Raw genomic sequence first — 24,096 nt, forward strand, 5'->3', positions numbered from 1 at the left:
CACCTCACATCTGGAGGCACCCCAAATCACTGTGTCCCACGACTTTGATCACCTGGTTAGGGTGGGGGCCGGCCCAGTTTCTGCACTGTAGAGTGACCAGTTTTCCCCTTGGACTAATGAGGAATCTGTAGGGAATACTCTGAGATTGTGTAAATATCCTATTCCCTACCGAACTTTCACCCAAAGTTTTTTGCATTTGTACTAGCTTGTGAGGGCTGCTGTAACAAAGTACTACCAAGTGGGGGGTTTACAACAGATTCACTGTCTCACAGTTGGGAGGCTAGAAGTCTGAAATAAAGGTGTCAGCAGGATCAGTTCCTAGGACTGTGAGGGCGAATCTGTTTCATGACTCTCTTCCAGCTTCTGGTGGATTCCTGGCAATCTTTGATGTTCCTGGGACTGTAGATACATCCCCCTGATCCATGTCTTCATCTTCACATGGTATTCTCCCTGTGTATATCTGTCTCTGTGCCTAAATTTCCCTTTTTAATAAGGACATTAGAGTAGAGCCCATTCTAACGACTCCATTTTAACCTGATCTTCTGCAACAACCTCATTTCCAAATAAAGTCACATTCACAAGTCCTGTGGTTAGGACTCCAATAGCTTTTGGGCGGGATGCAATTCAACCCACATCAGCCTCTATAGGAAATATTTGCTGAGATTCAATTATCATGGGATGGCTGCAGAATGGTGATTTTTCTGTAATTCTTTCAACATTTATTAGTTGGCTTTTGGGGATTGTGGTTTTTTATAATCAATAAACAGAATGTCCACCCATAGCCAGATAGAAATGGCCACATGTCTTTCAAGCCAAAAAAAGAAAACAATTAACAACATGCACACACGTCTGTGCCCAAAGTAGCAGAAAAGGATGGACTCTTGTTGCAAACCTCTGTACCCAAGCAGATTGGCCAGAAAGAGAGCCAGAGGTTAAGGTAGCCTATGGACCAAAGTCAGCATCAATGGGAGAAATCAGAGAAGGCAGGTCTCAAGCCATCCTGAACATTTGTTGTGTGTAAGTGGCTTCTTGGAATGTCATTACTCATGGACTCTCATCACACTCCAAAACAAAAGTAACATCACACTACCTAGGGTAGGTGCCAGATTCTCAAATTCAGTATTCTGGTCATCTTCAGCCCTTATGCATGAGCAAACATTTCACAGTATTGAAGCCTCTTGTCATCATCAGAATCACAGAGAAGCAAGAGCCAAAGACTATATAATTCTGCAACTGCTGGGAAACATGATTGGGACAGAGATCACATATTCTTTTGTTTTTACTCTTATACCTGATAAAAGATCTTTGGAATTGTTTTTCTAAAACTCTAGCCTCGATCCACAGTAAACATAAACTTTATTTCCAAAGGCTATCGATCTCAAATACATAATGCCATTAAGTCTCAGTGGTTGTCCCTTCTATGAGGCTGTATAGGTATCCTAGAGCTGTTGTATCCACATATCACACATGGGGTGGCTTAAGGAATGGAAATTTATTGTCTCATGGCTTTGGAGGCTAGAAGTCCAAACTCAAGATGCAGGCAGAGTTGGTTTTTTTCTGAGGCTGTAAGGGAAGGATCTTTTCCAGGTCTCTCTCCTTGGCTTTGTAGGCAGATGTCTTCTCCTACGTTTCTCCACATTGTCTTACCCTTATGCATACCTCTGTATCCAACGTTTCCCTTTGAATGAGGGCCATCCTAATAATCTCATTTTAACTTTCTTACCTCTGTTAAAACAAAAGAAAACAGACAAAAAACTTATGTCCAAATAAGTTCACCTTCTGAGGGACTGAGTGTTAGGACTTCAGCATATGAATGCTGAACATGATTCAACCTACAACAGATACATTTCAATTCCCAATGTTCACACAGGGAATAGAATAGAAAATCAGAGTTGTGACTGCAGGAGCCTAGACATTAATTATGGAACCAAAATGGTACTGAATTCCTGCCTCTACTCTTTCTTCAGGTGAAGTCAGTGCTAAGCCTGAAAACACTAAAGATGGGGTTACTAAGCTTTTCCCCACCATCCATCCATAGAGCTGCGGATTTTACACTTAGCTATATTCAGAATGACTTTTCTCTTCCTGCTGTAGAGACTTTTGATTTTATTTATTTATTTATTTATTTGAAAGACAGAGATCACAAGTAGGCAGAGAGGCAGGTAGAAAGAGAGAGAGGAGGAAGCAGGCTATCCGCGGAACGGACAGCCCGATGCAGGGCTCGATCCCAGGACCCTGGGATCATGACCTGAGCCGAAGGCAGAGGCTTTAACCCACTGAGCCACCCAGGTGCCCCTCCTGCTGTAGAGACTTTTAAGTGGGTTTGGGTTGCTACTCACCATCCAAGTGTGTGCTGTATAGACCTGTCCATCGGTTAAGAGCAGAGGTTACCAGCAGTCGAATTAGCGACAATATTTATTTCTTACAGAAACACATAGACAATTGGGGAAAGCATTTCATCTCTCGGTGCCTTGATTTTGTGCATTTATCTGACATCTAAGCAAATGAACTCTAAAGAATATATTTAAGGAAATCTGCAATAGGGAACACCTGTTTCTCCCAGCCAGCGAGGGACCCGAAGCCATTGAGATGCTTCGTAAGTTTTTAATTCAAAGCATGGGAGGACAGAAAAGATGGAAAACAAAAGCCAATTACCTGCGAACTCTCTGCCAGGAGCTGGAGGAAGATTGAGGGAGGAGGTAGGGAGGCTTGCCCGGGCAGTCAATCCTGCAGCATGGTGTCTCTCTCTCTCTCTGAAAACTGATAGAGTTTGTGCTCGTCCTATCACAGGTTCTCTAACCTTCACCTGTGTCGTGTCCTTGTGTAGAAATGGGCAACAGCTGGGGAGAATATTCAGTCTTTCCTTGCTTTCTTGGTCAGGTCACAGACATAAAAGAGAAACTGAAGCTCTCTAAAAAGGTCTGGTCGGCACTGCCCTACACCATCTGCAAGGATGAGAGCATGACAGCAGGCGCGGCCAACGAAGAGGAGTGTTGGAATGGGCACAGCAAAGCCAGGTGAGGGGGACTCGCGTTCTTCTGGTCGGGGCATTGCTCAGCCAGCCCTGGAAGGCTCTGCTGGCACAGTTCTATGGGCCTGTTGATGCAAAAAGCAACGGAGAGTGGGGGGGCACGTCGTCACTTAGCGACAGCTGTTCAGAGTGACAGGTTTGATGGGCACCTGGGAACACTTACTCTCAAGGTGCCATTAAGCGTGGAATCCTCGTTCTGAGTGCCTCGCCTCTGGATGAGGACAGAGGAACGGTGACAGATGCCAGGTTACGGATATCCTGAGATCACAAAGCGCCTTTTATGTTCACTTAATGACTTGAAGACAGCAGAGCTATTTTTATCCATAGTGAATGGGCAGGACTCACTGTTCTTTCCATCACACGTTAAACAGGAAGTGAAAGTTCAACTGTAATATTTTTCACCCTCGGAGAAAAACAGTTTTTGAGGGGCTCGTTGGAAGGGTGAGGGGAAAAGGAAACCACCAAGGGACAACTGAGAAGGTGTTCTCATAGGTTCCCTGCCTCAAGAAGTGCCCCCCACCCCCGCCGGGATCTCCAGATGAGAAATGGCTCTGTTTTCAGCCCGCTGCTGGGCTGCCCAGTGCGGCTGCCCCTTGATATGGAATTTCTTGATTCAGCCCAGAAACGGGGTTGGCCCGAGTTTTCCTAGGGTGGAGGAGTTGGACGGGAGAACTGGCTGGGAGCTGGCGAGCAGGGAAGGACACCAGGAGAGGAGGCTGCCTGAGCACGCCTCAGCAGGGGTGCAGGTGGGCAGAGCAGCTGGTGAGTTGGACTCAAGGAATCTTTGGGGATTGATCAGCAGGTGGAGGAGATAAGTGCGGGGCGGGGCGGGTTGGGGGGCTCTGTTCTGGGTCTTAGTGGGCCTTTTCAAGCTGATGAAGCAGCTGTGATCAAAAGGAAATAGGAAGATCCACGGATATTAAGTTCAGAAGAAACCGCAGAAGGTAAGCAGGGCACAAGTGAGGTGCTTATTACATGTTCTCTCTCACACTGCTGAGCTGAATTTTTTAGCATCTATTGATAATGATATTATTAGCCATACTGGGGAGAGCTTAACAAGGCAAAAACAGGACAGCTATAGAAAGAGCTGTAATCACTTCAAATCTTTCCAGAATATCAGTGTCCAAATCCTAGATCACGGGGGTAGACAGCTTTTTGTCATCTCAACAACCGGCCCCTCAAAAATGTTTCGTCATTTATCAGGGTCTGGCCTTACAAGAAGGAGACCTTTGGCCAGCAAACTCAGCTGTGAAATTCAACAGCTTCTAATGTGTCTTTTCCTCATGCTTGTACAGAAAGACACTGGAAAGCATGACCAGATGGCCTAATGAATAAAGTGGTTGATTTTCTGAGCTGCTCTGTTACCCATCTGTGTTTACCTTTCAGCCTCGGCTGAAATGAAGGCTGTGTTTTGAACTACATTCCCATGGTTACACAGGTTGCTGGCTCTTAGCACATATACAAAAGGAAAGATAAAGAAATGTTGCAGGTGGGGCGTGAGGAGGGGACTAGATACCCTTAGGGAAAAAAATGGGAAGTTGACGACCATTAAAGTTAGTGTTAGGGGAGTCCGGGGTTAGCCAAATTCCTCATTGTGCAGATCAGAAACCCAGGATGGGGAACCATTAGTCTAAGGTTGCCCAACCAGCAAGGATGAAAGCTGGAAATCTCCCAAGTCCTAGCCCAGTATTCTTTTCATATCCATATCCTCCTGCCTCTAAACGAAGGTTAGAACAAATGAAACAGATCTTTAGCTCTATAAAAGATGTAGTGAATCTACATTCATTCATTCAGTTTCTCCAGCCATCAGCAATGCTGTTAAGCACTCCCTCTGCCCCAGCACTCTGCAAGACTCTGTGCTTTAAGTACTCTCTGATGGCAGTGCTGTCCGCCCACCTATGAGAAGTACAGTGGCTGCAGAGAGGACTTCAAGGGCTGCGCTGTTGCACTGTAGGCTTGGGAAAGGATGGCATACGTGGAGAACCACCCAGATCAGTGCTTAGGGCCCACATTTGATTTTATCCTATGTCAGTGGAAACCCATTATGGAAATTTATGCAGGTGGCTGAAATGATCAAATGTAGGGCAATAAAATTATTTGCAAAGATATTCCAGAATCTAACCCAGTATACTATTATTTTTTAAATGAGGCTGGCCAATATTTCTAACTCAAATTATATTCCCATTGAAAAATTAAAATTTTATCATTTCTTTTAGTTCCTTTTTTTAAAAATTCTTCCACTGCCACGAAATCTTAACAACTTTATATTTAATAGCATAGTCAGTAGATAACCAGTGAAGACTCATCGAATTAAATTTAACTGAAGCTTTCTTCTCATTCTCACCCAAATATTAATTGATCTAGGAACACGTGAGAGAAGTTTTTTCAATTCCACTGAACTATTTTGTAGATTGAAAAATCCACTTATAATGCAGGTCATAACCTATTTTTCCCTCCATTTGAAGTATGGATTTTCAGATAATAGGCCTTCTTAAAATTTGGGATCTTTGTTAAAAAAAGAAAGAAAGAGGTTATTCGTTTCAAAGAACAAGAACCTTGACTTAACAGAAAAATTCTATCAACAAGTGTTTATGGACTGTGAAACAGAGGGGCCCATTAGCATGACTAGAGCTTGTCACGGTCTGGAGTTCCTAACTCAAGCCTGCGTCACGAGACTACCGACTGCCCAGACAGTTCTTCCTCCCTTTATGTTTTAGCCATCGTACTCCTGCAGCCACCTTCTCCCATGCACACCCACTCCCATCGCCCTCTCCTCCCACCTAAGTATTTGATCTGGCTTGTCTTCCAACACCCACATGTCTCCCTGCTATTTCCTGAATGCTACCCCACAGCTCGTTACCATACTTCGTGGATTCAGGAGCATACCTGTTTCATGTGTTCACATATCTGAAATCAAAATGACTCCTACCAGGGATATGTCCAGGGGTGTCGTCTTTTCCCAAAGAGCCATAACTAAATGAAAGGCACCTGTTGATAGTGACTTTAAACAGAAAGAGCAGAATGACCATAGAGGTGCCCGCTGTGGTGGAGAGGGCCAAGGGGCTGGGAGCAGTGGCTTCTCTAGAATAAGGATCTGCCTCAAGTTCCTGCTCCCACCATCAGCCATGGCTGGTAGAGCTCCCTCTGCTTCAGGAGCTATGCAGGTCTGGAAACAGGAGGGGAGCTCGAGGGAAGAGACTGTGCCCTTCTGGGGGGAAATTGCAGGTATGCTGATGACTTATCAGCATTGACGTCTCCATTCTGTCAAAAAGACTTGTCAGGAGCAGCTCTTTCCTGCTTCCCTTACCCTTGCCAATCTACCGGGACAATTTAAAGACCAATGCAATTACATCTATGAAAATTCCCACCCTGTTTTGACAATAGGGCTTTGGGAAACCCATTTGGGAAACAGCATTTCCCAAATGTTAACATGCAGGCTACAGTCTTGGGGAGCTTGTGAAAAGGGCAGATTCCGGCTCTGTAAGTCTGGGGTGGGAGTCGAGATTCTGCATTTCTAACAAGCTTCCAGAACATGCAGCGGTTGAGGATTTGGGGACCACACCTGGAACAGTAAGGCTCTAAGACCAAGTTGCTAAGTGCAGCGCATAACGCCAGACGCCCAGTGGAACACACTTACACTTCAAAAAAGGATTCATTGCTCATCTGAAATTCAGATATAACCAGCAATCCCGTCCTTTTATCTGGCAGCCCTAGTTTAAGCTGCTATTAACATGTAAGATACACCCCTTCTCAGTTCCCACACACGCAGGGAGCATGTTACAATTTATGGCTTTCCCTCGACCTCCACGCATACCCTGATGCTTCCTTGAATGGGGCTTTCCTTAGATGAAAAACAACAGCAACTGGGCTGAGGAGGTCACGTGGCATATGTATACCCTCAGCCCCTAAAGGGAACCGGAACACAGGCTAGGTGGAAGCCGCCTTAACAATGAATTGCTTAGGCTTCGCATATGCATCAAGAGAGAATTTTAAGTTGGAAATTCCGCACCCCCTTTCCAACGCAGGGTCTTGTCCGCACAAACCTCTGGTCTCAGCTGGGGTGCCTGGGGGGGTTAAGGATGGGTCCTTGAATTCCCTGGCCAGGGCTTGGCTTAGTTAATGCCTTAGCTCGGGCTGCAAGCAAACATACCAGAGTCTGGGTGTCTTCAACAGAAACTGATTTCTCATGGTCTGGAAGTTCTAAGTCCAAGATCAGGGGTAAATAGGCTTGGGTTGCAGTAACAGCCCTTTTCCTGGCTTGTGAACAGCCCCTCTTCTCTGCCACGTGAGGACAGAGAGAGAAGGAGAGTTCTAATCCTTTCTTCTTCTAAGGGCACTAACTTCATGGGGGTGGGGGCTCTACCTTCACCTTCACCTACAACTAATTACTTCCCCAAAGCCCCACCTCCTAATACCATCACATTGGGAATTAGGGCTTCAACATATGGATCTTGCGAGGGGAAGATATAAATTCTGTCTACAGCAGTTAGCACTCAGATTCGCATCCTCTGCTATCAGAACAGCCAATAAGGAACGTTCTTCAGAATTCTTAGCAGTGTCTGCCAGTCAAGGAAAGCAGCCTAGGAGGTTTCCTCAGTGACCAGCAGGAAAGTAAGTTTGCAAGGTTAACTTCTCGCCTGTCTCACTGATGTAAGCAAATTCTTAGAGAGAAATGAAAGAAGACACAGCAACTTCGACTCAACTCAGACAAATCAGAATCGAAAGGAAGCTAGTAAGTAACGGACGGGGGAGTTGATAATAATCTAGAAAGCCAAGGGGGGGAATGAAAGCAGGGCAGTGTGGGTTACAAGTCTAGACCTCCGAACACACCCAGGGCGAACCCAGAGACACTAGAAGGACATGTGCAGCCATCCGTCATCCCTGAGAAGGGCACTGTGGGCAGCCAGGTGGCTGGGATGGGCTGTGGGTAGGGAGCGGGAGAAGAATGACAAGATGCAGGCAGGAAAGCACGGGCTCCAAAGGAGAGCCAGCTTGTATAAGGTTAGTGTATGCGGGTTAGAGCTTGGGCAGGTAACAGCCACCGAAAAAATAAAACCCTCCCGTTGTTCCTATAGGCTCTTACGTTTGGGCTCCTATAGAGGCAGATTCTTGCTTTTCGAGGCCATAACTATGTCAAATTACATCATTACAGTCCTTAAGGATTGTTTCCTCTTCCCTAAAACCACGGGGTGGGGGGTGGGCGCGGAATGGGGTGAAGAGGAAGGACGAGCATGGGCGGTGATGGGACAGGCGGGAAGAGCGCGCTGAAAGCACCCTGTGACAAGTCACTTTCAACAGCACGTGGATCTTGTGATGGGACACACGTGGTCCCGATGTCTCAGATTTCTTCAGTGATTTCCAGATTCCTACCCCTCCCATAAAACCGGCCAGCAGCTTCCGGCATCCACTCCTCCATAAGCCAAGTGTCTAGCCCTCACCATGTCCTTTCTTCCGAATGCCTTCTGGGGGGAGTCCAGCAGGACACAGGCTGAGGGCGAGGGTTAATCAGATGGGTTGGAAACAGCGAGTTTGCAGGGAGCCTCTGCTGGTTTTCAAGGCCCTCGAGCCTCACAGAAACAACTGGGTCCCCGAGGAAATCTTTCCTTGGGCCAGGAGGTAAATACAGTAAATTGCAAGAAATAGGAAAAGTAGAAAAATCTAGGAAGTACATCAGTCCCTCTCAGCAGCCACTGAGTGGATTGACTAAGCGAAGAAGCAGTAAGTCATGACTGGGTACATCTGAGCAGATGGAAGAGGGTGGAAATGATGCATGGTGTTGAGAAATCTGTCAAAGACAGGGACTTGGTGGAGCTGGCAGGACAATATTGTTTTAGTCTGATTGCAGAATATGTCCCAAAGCACTCTGGCTGCAGTTTAGAGAACTGTAAAGGAGCTGATGTACACCCAGCCAGGAGCCGCATTCAGGAAGGTAGGAATCCATTTGGGAAGGCACTAGAAGCTGTCAGAGCAGCATTCTTGGGGCACGTCTTTCCATTCTGTGCACATGTGGGAGGGAAGAGCCCTGGAAGGCTGCTGTCCTGCAGGAGAGGGAGGCTTCGTGCACTCCTGCAAGTGGGGAAAGTGCAGCCATCAGAAGTAGGAAAGAAGGGTGTCACAGTCAACAACTCAGCACCCCGGAGCTGGCTCCTTGGGTCTTTTGTCCCATCCACTTTGTAGTTTGCTGCCTCCAGTTCTACAAAGAAAGGATGGATAAGGGGGATCCTGCCAAGGAGTGAGGAGGCCAAGTCAAAGAGTTTAGCTTCTGCTCACTGCGGCAACCAATGGGCTGTGTGTCCTCCAGGGGTCCCCAAACCATTTCATGCCATGCACTCTCCAGCTGGAGGAAAGCCACAACAAATCATTCTCTCTACAGGAGTCCAGGCTTTACAAGTCCAAATTCCACTGCCCTCAGCTGCTCCTAAGAAACAAATTTGGCATCCAAAGGGCCATGTTAACAACTTCATTTTTATAAGAATGCATTGTATAGTGTGTTAGATTTTTCAAGCATTTTCATATACCTTAGCTTAATATGGTAGCTTATAAAACAACATAATATTATTCATATATATATATATATATATATATATATATATATATATATATATTCTCATAAAGTAGTTAAGAGGCTTGCCCATGATCACCCTGCTGGGTCTCAGAGAATCTCATGTTCCTGGGTCAGTCTCTCACCTTTGACCATATTATAGGGTCACATCCCATTGAAGTGCCTATCACAGGTAACTCCAGCTTAACTGTCTTGAAGAATGTATAAATCCACAGTATGCTTTGAGCAATTCCATTTTCCAGTCACACATACCCCCAAAAAAAGGAAAGGGAAAAAGTAACCTATATCAAAATTTTTTTTAATTTAATTTTATTTTTTCAGTGTTCCAAGATTCATTGTTTATGTACCACACCCAGGGCTCCATGCAATATGTGCCCTCCTTAATACCCACCACCAGGCTCACCCAACTCCCTACCCCCTCCCCTCCAAAACCCTCAGTTTGTTTCTTAGAGTTCACAGTCTCTCATGGTTCATCTCCCCCTCTGATTTCCCCCAATTCACTTTTCCTTTCCTTCTCCTTATGTCCTCCGTGTTATTTCTTATGCTCCACAAATAAGTGAAACCATATGATAATTGACTCTCCGTGCTTGACTTACTTCACTCAGCATAATCTCCTCCAGCCCCATTCATGTTGATACAAAAGTTGAGTATTCATCCTTTCTGATGGCTGAGTAATATTCTATTGTATATATGGACCATATCTTCTTCATCCATCTGTCTTTTAAAGGGCATCTTGGTTCTCTCCACAGTTTGGCTATTGTGGACATTGCATCTATGAACATTGGGGTACATATGGCCTTTCTTTTCACTACATCTGTATCTTTGGGGTAAATACCCAGTAGTGCCATTGCAGGGTCATAGGGTAGCTCTATTTTTAATTGTTTGAGGAATCTCCACACTGTTTTCCAAAGTGGCTGCACCAACTTGCATTCCCACCAATAGTGTAAGAGGGTTCCCCTTTCTCCAAATCCTCTCCAACACTTGTTTCCTGCCTTGTTAATCTTTGCCATTCTAACTGGCATAAGGTGGTATCTCAATGTGGTTTTAATTTGAATCTCCCTGATGGCTAATGATGATGAACACCTTTTCATGTGTCTCTTGGTCATTTGTAGGTCTTCTTTGGAGAAGTGTCTGTTCATGTCTTCTGCCCATTTTTTGACATGATTATCTGGTTTTTGTGTGTGGAGTTTGAGGAGTTCTTTATAGATCTTGGATACCAGCCCTTAGAAAAGTTACACTTAAAAGTGGTTGTTTTTTTTTTTTAAATTGTGGTAAAATATACATAATGTCAAATGTAACACTGTTACCACCTTTAAAGGTACAGTTCAGCGGCCGGTGGGTATATTGGCATTACTGTTCACCATCACCAACAATCCATCCACGGAACTTTTTCATCTTTCTAAACTGAAACTCTGAATCCATTAAAGACTCAGTCCTCACTCCTCCCTGTCCCCACCTCCCGGCAACCACAGTTCTTTCCTGTCTCTATGACTCTGACTCCTCTAGTTACCTCATGTAAGTGAAATTGTACAATATCTGTCTTTTTGTGTCTGGATGATTTCACTTTGCCTGTCTTCAAGGTCCATTCATGTGGTAGCACGAGTCAGAATTTTCTTCCTTTTCAAGGTTGGATGTACTATCTGGACATACCATGTTTAGGAACCTGTGCATTCATCAGTGGACACAGGGGTCGCATCCACTTTTGGCAATTGTAAATAATTCCATCATGAACGGAAGTGCACAAATACCTGTTCTGATACTTACTTTCAATTCTTTGGGGTTAAGAATTCCAGAAACAGAATTGCTAGATCGTATGGTAAGTCTAACTTTAATTCTTTGAAGAACTGCCATAGTGTTTTCCAGAGTGCTGCATCATTTTACATTCCCTTTAGCGACCACAAGAGTTCCAGTTTCTCCGTGTTCCCAAACCTGTTGATGGTAGCATGTTCGGTTAGGGACACCTGCCATGCTGGCCTGGGCACATATCACTCATAGCAAGCCCTCTAGACATTTCCCCCAAGCAGGGCGTCCTACTTATGACCAGGTTGGCTTTTGTGGTTCTTGTTATGATCACGGGATACACTTCAGCAGGAAACCATCAGGGAATCTTGAGGAATAAGATTTATGACTCAGGGGACCTGGGGAGCTCATGGCAGGCTCAGTGACCACATAGCAAGATCAGGAGTCCCAGAGACAGCCTGGGGCTTTGCCTTTCTCCAGGTCAAGTGTAGGGTGCCAGAAGTTTCTCAGATTCACTGCCAATTGGCTGATGTCCTAATACAAAACCTAAGAGTAGGAATTGGGCCAGGGAAAGGAGATGTGGGGCAGTCAGGCAGCCCCAGGTTTTCCAGGGCTTTCTGAAAGGGGCCCCTTCTGGGTGGAAACAGCCTAGTTTCTTCTCTGGCTCTTCTACGAGTGGCCGTGTCAGGTGGCCGCTGATGCTTTAGCTCAAGATGCTGTCTTTGAAATGGAGGTCCGTGCAATCAGAAGCTTAATGCTGGGGACTTAGACTCCACTCTATGTCCCTACCAACACTTGTCATTTTGTTTAGTTTTGTTTTCAAATAATAGCTACTCTAACAGGTGTGAAGTCTAGAACTTCAATTTTTAAAAAGCTTGGGAAAGAAGTTATGGGTACCACAAGCTCACAGTCCCTTATTTGAGATCCTTGAGACCATCCATGTTTCAGATTTCAGACTCCTTTTTGATTTTTAGAAAGTCTTCCCAGGGCTGATACTATACATTACAGAATAATACTCCCAGTGGGTGATGTCTGGGATTGTAACTCACAATCAACCACATTCAATTTCTGCAGCAAGATATATTGCTAATCCCACCAAGTGGGAAAAATGAGAGCTCTGATTAGCCTCATTTCGGATCAGATCAAGTTTTGTTAACAAGAGGAGTGTAAGAAAGAAAAGAAAAAAAAAAAAAACCTTTGGAAAACTTCTTAAATTTTGGAACTGCAGATAAGAAATTTGGGACCTGTATTACTGTCATACTTCTTAGATTAGTAAAACTCTCCCACGGGAAGGAATGAGTATGTAGCTTAGAATTGGAAATTGCTGGAGAGACATGTATTGAATGCAGCTCATTTGGTCAACAAGCAGGATGGAATCTGCTTTGCATTCTCTGCTCAGTGTGCCTTGAGGCAGGAGCAGTAGGAAGAAGCATCTGTCACCTTAAAACAAACCCAAGGCAGCACCTGGGGACCCCATGTCTCCCCATTCCTGCCTCAGCTTCCACCTGGACTCCTGTCAACCCCACTGGGCACCACCAGGCTACCCTTCCTTACAGATGTCTCACTTTTCAGACTTTTACTGGCTTTTAAATGCCATTAGATTGTGTGTGTCCCTTTCTCCCACTGTGCAGCTCCTTCTGTCAGAGCAGCCACCGGCATTAATGAGGTGGTAAGAAATACAGACTACAGATAGGTCAACACGTCTGTCCCCCCGGCAGACACATTCAACTAACAACTGAAAGGAGTGATTTAAAAAAAAAAAAAAAAAAAAAAAAGATTTTATTTATTTATTTGACAGGAAAAAGAGAGAGAGACCACAAGTAGGCAGAGAGGCAGGCAGGCGGGGGCAGGGAAGCAGACTCTTTGCTGAGCAGAGAGCCTGATGCAGGGCTCGATCCCAGGACCCTGAAATCATGACCTGAGCAGAAGGCATTGAGCCACCCAGGGGCCCCGAAAGGAGTGATTTTGAGTGGTGACAATGACACACATGGTGCCTGGTCGGGGGAACTTCCTGGGGTGTCGGGTGACGGGAAGATGACAGAAGATGTCAACTCCAGCACTGAGAGTCCCCAGCACAGAGCCTGCAGCCACTCAGGAGGTTGAACATTTAAGTCCCCCCACCCCCCAGTTCCTACAGGACTTACTACCCTGATCAGCTGTAACATGTGGATGTAATCAAGGAAGCCTATGTCCACGATATGAAATTAGATGCTGTCTCAGTCCATGCAAGCTGCTGTAACAAAATACCACATCTGAGTAGCTTAGGAACTGGAGGCTGGAAGTCTAAGTTCGTCAGCGTGAGAGCCTGGTCTGGTGAGAGCCCTCTTTCGGGTTGCAGATTTTTCCACTTTTCATTGTGTCCTCACATGATGCAAGGGCTAACCTAGCCCTTTGTGTCTCTTTTCTGAGCCCTCATGCCCAGATTCTCTCCCAGACATCTCACCTCCTGAAACCATTCCCTTGGGCATTGGATTTTCAACATGTAAACTTGAGGGGAACACAAACATTCAGCCCCTAACAGATGTGAAGAAAAGTAATTCTGCAAAACTACTGCAAGTCTAGCTCCTATACCTCTCTTGCAGATTAGAAGGTAGCCAGAACGGGCTTATGGATGGGTTCAGAATGTTCATGGATGGCTCCCCTCACCACGCTGAGCATGAACCGTTGACGAACATGACACCTCATTCAACCTTCCAATCTGTGCTCATTTCTGGGTTCTCCCTGCCCCTGATAAATGTGCATCCAGCCTGGGAAGCTGGCTTCTCTGTGCTGAGATCCTGCTTCCTTCCCGTGTCTCCCCAAACTGTAATGGTACAAACACAGAACACCATCGGGCCAAGAAGCCGATGCAAAGTCTAATAAACAATAGCAGGGGCTCAAAGAGGCGTCCGTGTCTTCAGGACACGAGCATTATACAAAGAGTCCTGGGCTTCTACAGATCCCTCAAGCTGCCTTTTGGATATCCATAGAATTGGCCTCGGGGTGTACCTCTGGAGTGACAAGGTGGCCATTCTCTTTCTCAACTGTGCTTGCGGTTTAAGTTTCCATATTGTCTCTAAAGTTACCCTTTGAGTACAGCGAAAGGAGAAAAGGTTCCTGAGGACACGGGTGCATTGTTCCTTGTTTTTATTGCAGGCAGCCGAGCATCAGTGGGCACAGTTAGAGGCTGGGTGGATTTGGCAGTCTCTTATTGTTCCTGGATGCTCAGACTCCCAGGGGCAGCATTCCCATGTAAGCTCTCGCAGTCGGCTTCTGATAAATGAGTCTCGGCGAGCCGTGCAGTGCGCGCAGCATCTGAAAGAAACAAAGCCCTCCTCTGACCTGGCCTAGGTACAGCTGCAGGAATCATTGTCCAAGAGTCGAGGGGCCCTTCCAGCCACTCTCAACTCCCGGGTCAGCAAAGGCTAGCCCGCCCTCGCTGCTGCTCATACCAATGAGCTCTAGTAATTAAGTAGAGCTCGTGGAGCCCAGTACATATAACTGATGTCAATAACAGTCAACCCAATGTCACGTTTTCGAAGTCAAGCCCAGAAGCCAACAAGAATGTATTAATGTATCAGCCATATTGAAAGACAGCGCAGAAGTTACGCTTTGTGGCAGCACTACAGAGAGACGGTCCTGTGACTTTTAAAAATTTCCATTAGAACATTTTTTTTTTTAAGGGCAGCAAATACTGTTAAGCTTTATGGAAAAGAATGTCCAATGCACTCTGTGTGTTTTATTATTCATTATGTGGGGAACGTGGTGAAGTCGATCTTATTTAAGATACAGATGAAGACAAGGGGCTTGTTCCGAGGACCTCTGATTTAAAGTGGATAAACCAATTCATACACAAATACATCATGCCTAAGATTTCAATAACTGAAAAATGGCTTAAATATAAAAATCTCTGTACGTTTCCATGTCTTCTTTGGGAGGCTGATGGATAGAGAGCCTTCAGTTTCCAGAACATGGAAAATAACCCGCAGAAGGGGAAGAATTGTAAACATAAGCATACTGTACAAGTATAGGTAAATAGGAAGGCCAACATAGAGGAATGGGGTTTTCTCAGCTTGCAAACCATCATAGTAAACGCAGTAGAAGGATGATGATATAGCTCTAGGTGGGGCTGTCCCCGGCTGGTCGGGTCCCTGTTCTGGATGTCCTGATTTCCCTTGAGATCCGCCCCTCATCCCTCCACCTGGGTCCATGCCCTGAACGAGGATCTCTGCAAACTCCATCCACGGGGTCCTCTGGCCCACTGTCTTCCATTGGCTTCCGCTGGGAGGCTGCAGAAGGAGGTATGAGGGAAGTCAGGGTATCATTCCCTCGCTCCCTCCCGGACAGGCCTTGGTTTGGCTGTTGCTGTGTCATTTGGTTGCTCGCTGAGATTTCAATTCCTGTGCATAACTGGGGACCCTTCCTTCCCCTCCCGCCCTCCTGCTATGGCCAGTCTTGGGGTTCTCGCGCTGGTGTCCCTGTTCTCACCTTCGTAAGTTGTCTCTCCTTGCAAACTCTCTTTATTACCTTTTTGCGGGTACCATCTGTTTCTTACCAGGACACAGACAAATAAAGTACCTTTGTAAGAATTAGAAAAAGACACCCAGATGGGTACCTGAGGGTTCATTATACAGTTGCCTATGCTTTGGTATGCATTGAAATTTTTGAAAATAAAACAAATAGAACAAAAAGAAAAGAAAATTGTGTCCCTTCGGGTGAATGGTGCCCTGCAGGGACATCGCTTTGTGGGCAGAGAATTCAAGCTGGATCTCAGCCCAACTCCCTCCCTCGGCGGGTGACTTTGTGCACTGCACCAAAAAAAGCCCAGATGAACATGGCAGCCCTCCAAAAGGATGCATAGGTCCCTAAAAGCTGGAAAATATCTTCAAGACAAAGCCAAGATTGACCTGGGTCTTTAAGGATATTTGGGACTTGAATTTGAAAGTGCATTTCAGGCAAGGAAAGCCTGCGGGACAGGTAAATATAAGCTGTGTACAGGCTTTAGATTCTGCAGGGCAAGATGGGCCCCTTGGAGGGATGGTTGCAGCCTAAGAAAGTAGCTCTGACTGCCGAGCTATAAAATGTGAACTGTCATTTGTCATCAATCAGGCGGTACGGTGCACAGTTTGGACACGTGGGCTCTAAAACTAGACCTGTTGGGCTCAGATCGTGGTTTTGCCATCCATTAATGCCACGACTTTGCACCGTTACCCATCCTCTCTCAGCCTCAGTGTCCTCTTTTGCAAAATGGATATACAATAGCACATAGCTCTTGGATTCACTAGGGGGCTGAATTCTAAAATACACGTGAAGTGCTTATCACAGGGCCTGAGGGTATATATAGTCAGGAGATATCCACTACTACCACCAAGTTTTCCAACAGAAGAGTCATATGATGAAAACCATAGCTCATGAAGATTTCAATAACTGAAAAATGGCTTAAATATAAAAATCTCTGTACGTTTCCATTTCTTCTTTGGGAGGCACCCAGATCATGGGTGCAGGATGCGTTGGGAAGGAAGAGGCAGGTACCGAAGTTGGTGTGAGGCCGCTGTGCCCTCTGCACTCGGGAGAGCCACAGGAAATGAGATAGAAGCATCAGGTGCAGGGACTTCTGGGAGAAGGAGAGAAGAGGGCTGTGACTGGGCGGGTCGTTAGCATGAGGGGTCAGAGGCGGCTCTAGGCACCTTCCCGCCGTCTATAGTCTCCATTGGCATAAACGTACACAGGCAGATTGGGCAGTTGGCTTCGAAGGACTGACAGTCCTAAAATTTCAGTACAAGTTAAAAGAATATGAATCTAAATTTGCCAGTCGTAAGAATTAAAGATTCATTAGATTTTATCCTTCTGTTTTGCCCAATATCAAATATTGTTACATGTGGTGACAAAACAAAAACCCTAATGGGCACCTCAGACTTTCCAGGGCTCACTGGCTACACCTCGAATTGCCAAAGGTGGTTTTTTATATCCAGAAGTTTCTTCTGATTCAAGTCAGAGGTAAGGCCTCCTCAGCTGAGGGAGAGCATCCTCGTACAAGAGAATTCTCTAAGATCATGCGTGATTTACAAGTTCAATTCTCAGCAAAATTAACCAGAGAGCTGAGGAAGCTAGCAAGCCCTTGACTTCAGTATCTACCATTTGGGCTAGAGGAGGAAAGTAGTTAATTTTAAGAAACAATTTCTTTAAGTCCCCATTTGAACATTCATTCATTGGCAAGCCTCCCTACAAATTCAGTGCCATTTTATGAAGCACCCCGAAACCATCTTTTTAGCCACAGCTCCCTCTGAGAAAAGTTATTCCTTGTTTTCACTTTTTGGTCTTTCTTTGCAGGAATCGAGCTCCATTGTACGGATGTCCTGGCCCTCCGTCAGAGACAGCACAGCACAGTCTGGTACCGGGCCCCTCCTGCCTCATGCTAATCTGTTCTCTTCCTGTCGGCCTCGCAGATACTTGCCTGAGATCATGAACGATGGGCTGACCAACCAGATTAACAACCCTGAGGTTGACGTGGACATCACACGACCCGACACGTTCATCAGGCAGCAGATCATGGCTCTACGTGTGATGACCAACAAACTAAAGAACGCGTACAATGGCAATGACGTCAACTTCCAGGACACGAGTAAGGAAGTCTTTACGGGTACCAGTAACCTCCACAGTGAGAAATAGGTTGTCGATGATACCCCACTTTTTCTTCAAGAGCAGTGTGCACCTTTAATCTTGTGTCCTGCTTCCCCGGTCTGCAGAGCTATTAATAGTCCTTTGGACAGAGAGCTCTGACCCACAAAGGACAGAGAGCTCTGATTCTACTAAAATCATAACTGGTATTAAGGAATAGTTTCACTGGATTACATTTGGCACTTCCCAAGCTAACTTTGGGTCTCCTCTGCCAGGTGATCTATTCTTGGTCAAGCCACGAAGCAATGTTCTCATCTTCTCCTTCGCCCATCATCATTTATATCTCTGCCCCAAACTCTTGTCCTCTCCCCCAGCCACGAAAAGAAGAATGTTCTGAAGCTTCCTCAGACAAGGCGGGGCAGGAATCTCAGTTTTATCACTTACTGTCTGGGGTCCTAAGCAAACTATTTCTTGAATCTTAGATTTCTCTTCCATAGAATGAGAAGCATTCTAGCCTGTGAGGCTGGGTCTTCGGGAAGTTCATTTGGGGCCATTTGTGAAGGACCCAAGATAAAATCTCATGTGCTCTGGATTCAACTGTGTGAGCTGCCCCTCTGTTCAGTCCCTCATGTGCATGAGCCATGGACATTCGTATCAGACATATTGACAGAAATAACGAAATGCCAGTGCAGTAGGACCCATGACTAGTTTATTAGCCCTCACAAAATATCAGAAGTGATTGGAAAGACTATTAAGTGAGTGTTAAATGAAATTTGGGGGTTGTGTAAGTGGCTTTAGGATGCATAACTATACAAATTGGGGAGACTTCGCTTTATGGTTTTGGGATTTTTTTTTTTAAAGATATGTATCCCTACACAGAGTTCTTGGGAAAAGATTTCTTGAACATAAGTTGTGCAGTCACCAGCGAGTCTGTAATTTGGTCACTGAAGCAAAAGATGATGCTTGTGTGCTTGAATTAATGAGATAGAAAGAAACAAGTTCCAGATGGAAGACATTAAGTCATCCAAGTCTTAGCCATCAGCCTACCAAGTTGTCCCCTGCAGAAAATTTTTAGTACTTCATTCCATTTTAAATAACTCAAAAATTAATTTTCTAAATGCAGGATAATTGCCAACCCAGTAGACTTTATTGCTGTCACATTTCTCCTATTATTTCTCCTCTTCACGAAACCTCGTCTTCCCTCTTCAGAAGAGAACCTTCCACGAGGGCCTTTGCTGCTTCTCCCCTGCGCACTCCTTAGTTTTGCTCTTCTGAGAGCAGCATTGTCCTCTCTCTCTCATGAAATGCTTTTTTATCTGGAGAATGACTATAGGAATAAATAATTCAAGATAATGTAAGAATTAGTTGAGGTTGGCCTTGGTTCTCTCTTCTCTCTGACCTAAAGATGTTATATACATGTCAGTCTGCAAAGCTTAGGGAATGTCCTTGAGGAGAGATCGTGCTCCACTTCCCCCCACAAGAAAAATAAAAATTAACAACATTTAAGAGCCTCACTTAGCTCTAACCCAAGCCCTGTATTTGGTCCCTTATTTTAGGACAGTGTCTACCCTATAAACTATTATCACATCTTACAGCCATCATCACTGTTCCTGCCTTTGGCATTTTAAAAAATCACCCCTGAAACTCCAGCCTTTCTGATTCCTTTTCAGAAAGAGACAGGGCCATTATTTTCCTCAGCTGGAATCTCCTGTCATTATTTGCTTACCACAGTTTTAATATTCTAAATCACTTTAATAATATCTTTGTAAAGGTTATATTACTTCTTGTTCATAATACCAGTGTTAAGAACAATTCCCTCAGCAGTTCTGGTATCTCTGAATTTAATTAATGGGCATTTTCCCCCTTGTAAAGGCCACTAACGATAAATCCGAGAAAATGTTAAGAACCTGCTGTAGTGTATTCAAGGGATCTTACCTGATATTTAGATGTCCTGTTAAAAAAAAGAAGAAGAAGAATTGTGTTGAGCTGTGTCTTGCTTATTCAGGGGGACAGTAGAGGAGACCCTGCATTACTTCGGCCTCACTTACGTGACATCTAGTGCCCAGGATGGCGCCAGAATTCTGGGGGCCACGCAACAAGCCCATCCTTGTTTCAGGCCAACAGGGAGGAATTTAGGTCTATTGAATGAATCTTTGAGCAAGTGGAGGAAATAGTAAATTGTCATTACCAGGTTTATAGTTTCCTCATTCCTCCCAGGCACATTATTTCCGTTGTAACTCCTAACCATCCTGTGAAACATATAGGAACACTCTCATTTTTACAGCTGAGGAAGCAGAGCCACCATTCACCTAAAGAAAACAGCTTGCCCTCGTTCACTTAAAGAAAAAAAAAAAAATGGCAGGTTCAAATCTAGGTCCTTTTTGCTGTAGAAACCATATTTTTCCCCCATCAGGCATCATGGCAAGTGGTGGGTTTGGTGCCCTCATGCATTTCACCAGAATGGCTTCCTACATACTCTTCCTGTAAATGCTATTGTCTGCATCTGTTGAGATAAGGAAATGGACAGGAGTCGAGGAAGCTTCCCAAAGCACATTTAATTATTCAGCAAGTAACTTTCGTGCACCTGCTGCATGCCAGGGTCCGCTAAAGGCAATGGGGATCCAGAAGTGAGCGGTACACACCACACAAAGTCTCTACCCTCCACAAGTGTCCACTCTCACAGGGGACACAGGAAAACAAGCAAGTTAATACAACAATTGCAAATGGTGTTAAGTTTTTTCACACAGCTAGAAATTGATGGAAACCAAACTGGGACCCAGGTCTGAGACCCAGGGTTTGTGAAACAGGAAGGAACCAAGCAGTAAGAAGTGGGACTAGAGCAAGCTTAGAAGTTTTCAAGCAGGAATGGCAAATGTTTTCTGTCAAAAGCCAGATATGCAATATGTTCAGCTTTGAACGCAGAATGAGACACTGCAGAAGCGGGGGCGGGGTTGGCCGTGTCCAGTGTGATGCCTCCCACGGACACTGACGTGTCAATTTCGCACACACTCTACTCCTACATCACAAAATACAAGTTCTCATTCAATTTTTTTTTTTAGCATTTGAAAATGTAAAAGCCATTCTTGGGTTATGGCCCCAGCAAATACAACGAGCTGGTCACAGTTGCCAACCCCAGGGGTCAGAGGGAGAAGTCGGTGGAGACAGAGCTCGTCCTCACTCTTAGAGGAGAACAAAGGTGGAAGCAAGGTTCCACAAAGTCCTAATAATATGTGCCTTTCACCACTACACGCTCCTGTGGCTCAGACTGCCTACGTAGCCGTGTTCTTTTGCTTTAAACCTCATTTCAAAATCCTTGAGCAAAGCATGCTACCTGCTGACGACAATGGCCCCAGGGTACCACAAGAGCGAGGGACGGAGTATCTTAAAGCAACTTCAACATTAGCCAGAATAAATGCCTCTCGAGTGCCAACATGGTAGGGATGGACCCTCATCGGGTCCAGAATGCATAGCTCTGTGTCTCAGACATTTATTCTGGTCGGCTCTGCCCACCCATCACAAACCTGCCCACTGACACTAGACCCGCTGGGGTGAGGGTCGGGAGGGTGGTGGGATGTCCCCTTCTACGACCAGACCCAAATCTGGTGACCTAGTCCTGGTCTAACTCTCTTTCTCAATGCACCCCCCACCCCCAGGCGATGAATCTAGCGGCTCGGGCAGCGGCAGCGGGTGCATGGATGACGTATGTCCCACAGAGTTTGAGTTCGTCACAACAGAGGCCCCCGCGGTGGACCCCGACCGGAGAGAGGTGGACTCTTCGGCAGCCCAGCTCGGCCCCTCCCTGCTCTCAGGATCTCTGGTCTGCGTCGTCCTGGCACTGCAGAGACTGTGCAGATAATCTTGGGTTTTTGGTCAGATAAAACTGCATTTTAGCTATCCGAATGGCCAACTCACTTCTTTTCTTACACTCTCGGACAATGGACCATGCCACAAAAACTTAATGTTTTCTATGAGAAGAGACAGGACTGCACTCTGCCTCCCTTTCTGTTTGCCCAAAGAGTACTGGGTGCCAGACTGGACTGCTTCCTCTTTCCTTCCGCTCTCTGTGGGGACCTTGTTTATTCTAGAGAATTCTTACTCAAATCTTTCGTACCAGGAGATTTTCTTACCTTCATTTGCTTTTATGCTGCAGAAGTAAGTAAAGGAATCTCGCGTTGTGAGTTTTTTTTTTCTTTTTCCCGTTTAAAAAAAGAAGAAACAGGCAGGAAGAACTTTATTTTCCTTGTAAATCAGGCCAAAACCCCCAAGACAACTGCATTTTCAACAAAGTAGCCAACAAGAGAGAAAAACAAAAGAGCTTTAACACTGTTAAGTTCAGCATCGCCCGCCGACTCCCAGTGTAAGCTTTTCTGTGATAAATCAGGTTTATGAAATGCTTTGGGGGAGAAAGTTTGAGATTTTTTTTTTTTTTAATGTGGTGAAAATACAGTGTTGTCTTGGCGGAACCATCTTGCACTCTAGCCACACAATACCAAACTGATTTGCGAGTACCAATACTAAATTTAGAACTCCATCGTTCATAGGAGAGTAAAATTGCCACGACCCAGCACCTCTCTCTCATCTTGCCCAATGTCAATTACAATGATGGCACCATTTTCCTTAATTCTCTTAGTGTCTGTCCCCTGTATCCAAGTGGCACAGATTTTTCTTTCCATCTCCAGGGACTAGTGGATGTTCCCATCCATTCATCTTCCTTAAGGATCTGAATTGGAAATAATCTTCAGTGATACAATGGCTTTGCTTTAGTCACAGGTTGGACATTGATTTGACACTTCTGCTCCTGTGCTCATTACTGTCTCAGAATAAGAACTCTTTTGATGAACTTAGAAGCAATTAGATCCATAAGTGAGTTTTCATATTTAACAGTTTGCTTTGTGTCAGTTGGTTTCTGCATCACAAGGGCATTCTCTTACAAAATAACTCACAACAAAAACTATCAAGTCAAAAAAAAATATATATATATATAGTATTGACATGGAGATTTCTTTCACTTTTTTAGTCTTAGTATGATCATCTATTTTTATATCTCTATATATATAAATCACAGATTTTAACTTCTTAATTCCAAGCTCAGGGTTGACACACCTTTGTAACGAAAATGTTTTGTCAACCACCTCTTCTTGTTTTGTGCTGCTCAGAGAAGGGATTCCTCAACAATCTGTGAGCACCAAGAATCAAGAAAGAGAACTTTTTACGTATCTAACTGTCCGTTTCTTAAAAGTTTGCCAGGGCACACCCTTTTTTGCATGAGCGTGCTTTGTCCTGGGTACTCCAGATGGTACCGAGCTCGCGGGGGGAGCCATGGGCATGCAGGACTGTCCTGGTAATGGAAACCATAGAATGTGGTGTACGTGCAAAACCGTTGCTTCCACGGACGCCTTCAGCTTAGGATTCCCGCTTGGCACTTGGACATGGGACCTAACTCAAGAGGCCACTTTAGAGCCACAAGCCTAACTGACCCTCCAAGTGTACCAAAGCCAGGCCTTATGCTCCCCGTGGTAGATAGAAGCAAAATAAACCAAACTGGGGCTTTATTCACACAATTGGCTCTCCATGTGTTTCTTGGTTTTGATGATGATCTGGGGTTGAGAAAAGTAATGTTTCAAGACACCACCATATGCCAGTCACATTTTATTTAACCCATTGGCAGAAATGGCACGTAAATGGTATTTTTTTTCGATCTTCACTCTCATCAAAATTATAATTAGTTATTGATTTAGTCGTCACATTTAAGTAGAACACATGTGGCACAATAGTATTAAGTACATTTGAGCACTTTTGCAAAACTTCAAAGTATTTAGAAGCATCTATGGCTATTTGATGCCTATAAGAAGTAGGATTCTGAGAGACTTTATGGCATCTTTTCATTTAAATCTTCATGAAATTAACACCTAATCTTATTCAGCATTGCATACTTCTAGAAAACCATCCATTTCACCTCCAGACTTCAGCTTCCTATCACCAATCACTCAGAAAAGATCTCTATGGAGGACCAATCATTTATGTTGCCCATTTCATTGTTCAGGAATCAGTATTGTCTTTTCTCTAATAAATAAGGTGCAATACAAATTAAATCAATCTTAATTTTCTGGAATATTTGAGTAATAACTTATTTTTATGGCTTTAAACTCCAAGTCTTTCCTTTTAT

The 24,096-nt window shown here is 44.9% G+C and overlaps 1 protein-coding gene across 2 annotated transcripts in view; it reads left to right on the forward strand.

Moving 5' to 3' along the window:
• GPC6 (glypican 6) overlaps positions 1-22,876 on the forward strand; it is a 1,099,176-nt gene extending 1,076,300 nt beyond the window's left edge. For both annotated transcript variants that reach the window (XM_059378364.1, XM_059378365.1), the window contains 3 exons: positions 2,881-3,017; positions 17,759-17,934; positions 21,584-22,876. In XM_059378364.1, coding sequence (XP_059234347.1) covers positions 2,881-3,017; positions 17,759-17,934; positions 21,584-21,786 — 516 coding nt within the window. In that variant the 3' untranslated portion in view covers positions 21,787-22,876. The remainder of the gene's footprint in view (positions 1-2,880; positions 3,018-17,758; positions 17,935-21,583) is intronic.
• Positions 22,877-24,096: the final 1,220 nt, after the last annotated feature.

The sequence above is a fragment of the Mustela nigripes genome, chromosome 15 (assembly GCF_022355385.1).
Source record: "Mustela nigripes isolate SB6536 chromosome 15, MUSNIG.SB6536, whole genome shotgun sequence".
In the NCBI taxonomy this organism is placed as follows: Eukaryota; Metazoa; Chordata; class Mammalia; order Carnivora; family Mustelidae; genus Mustela; species Mustela nigripes.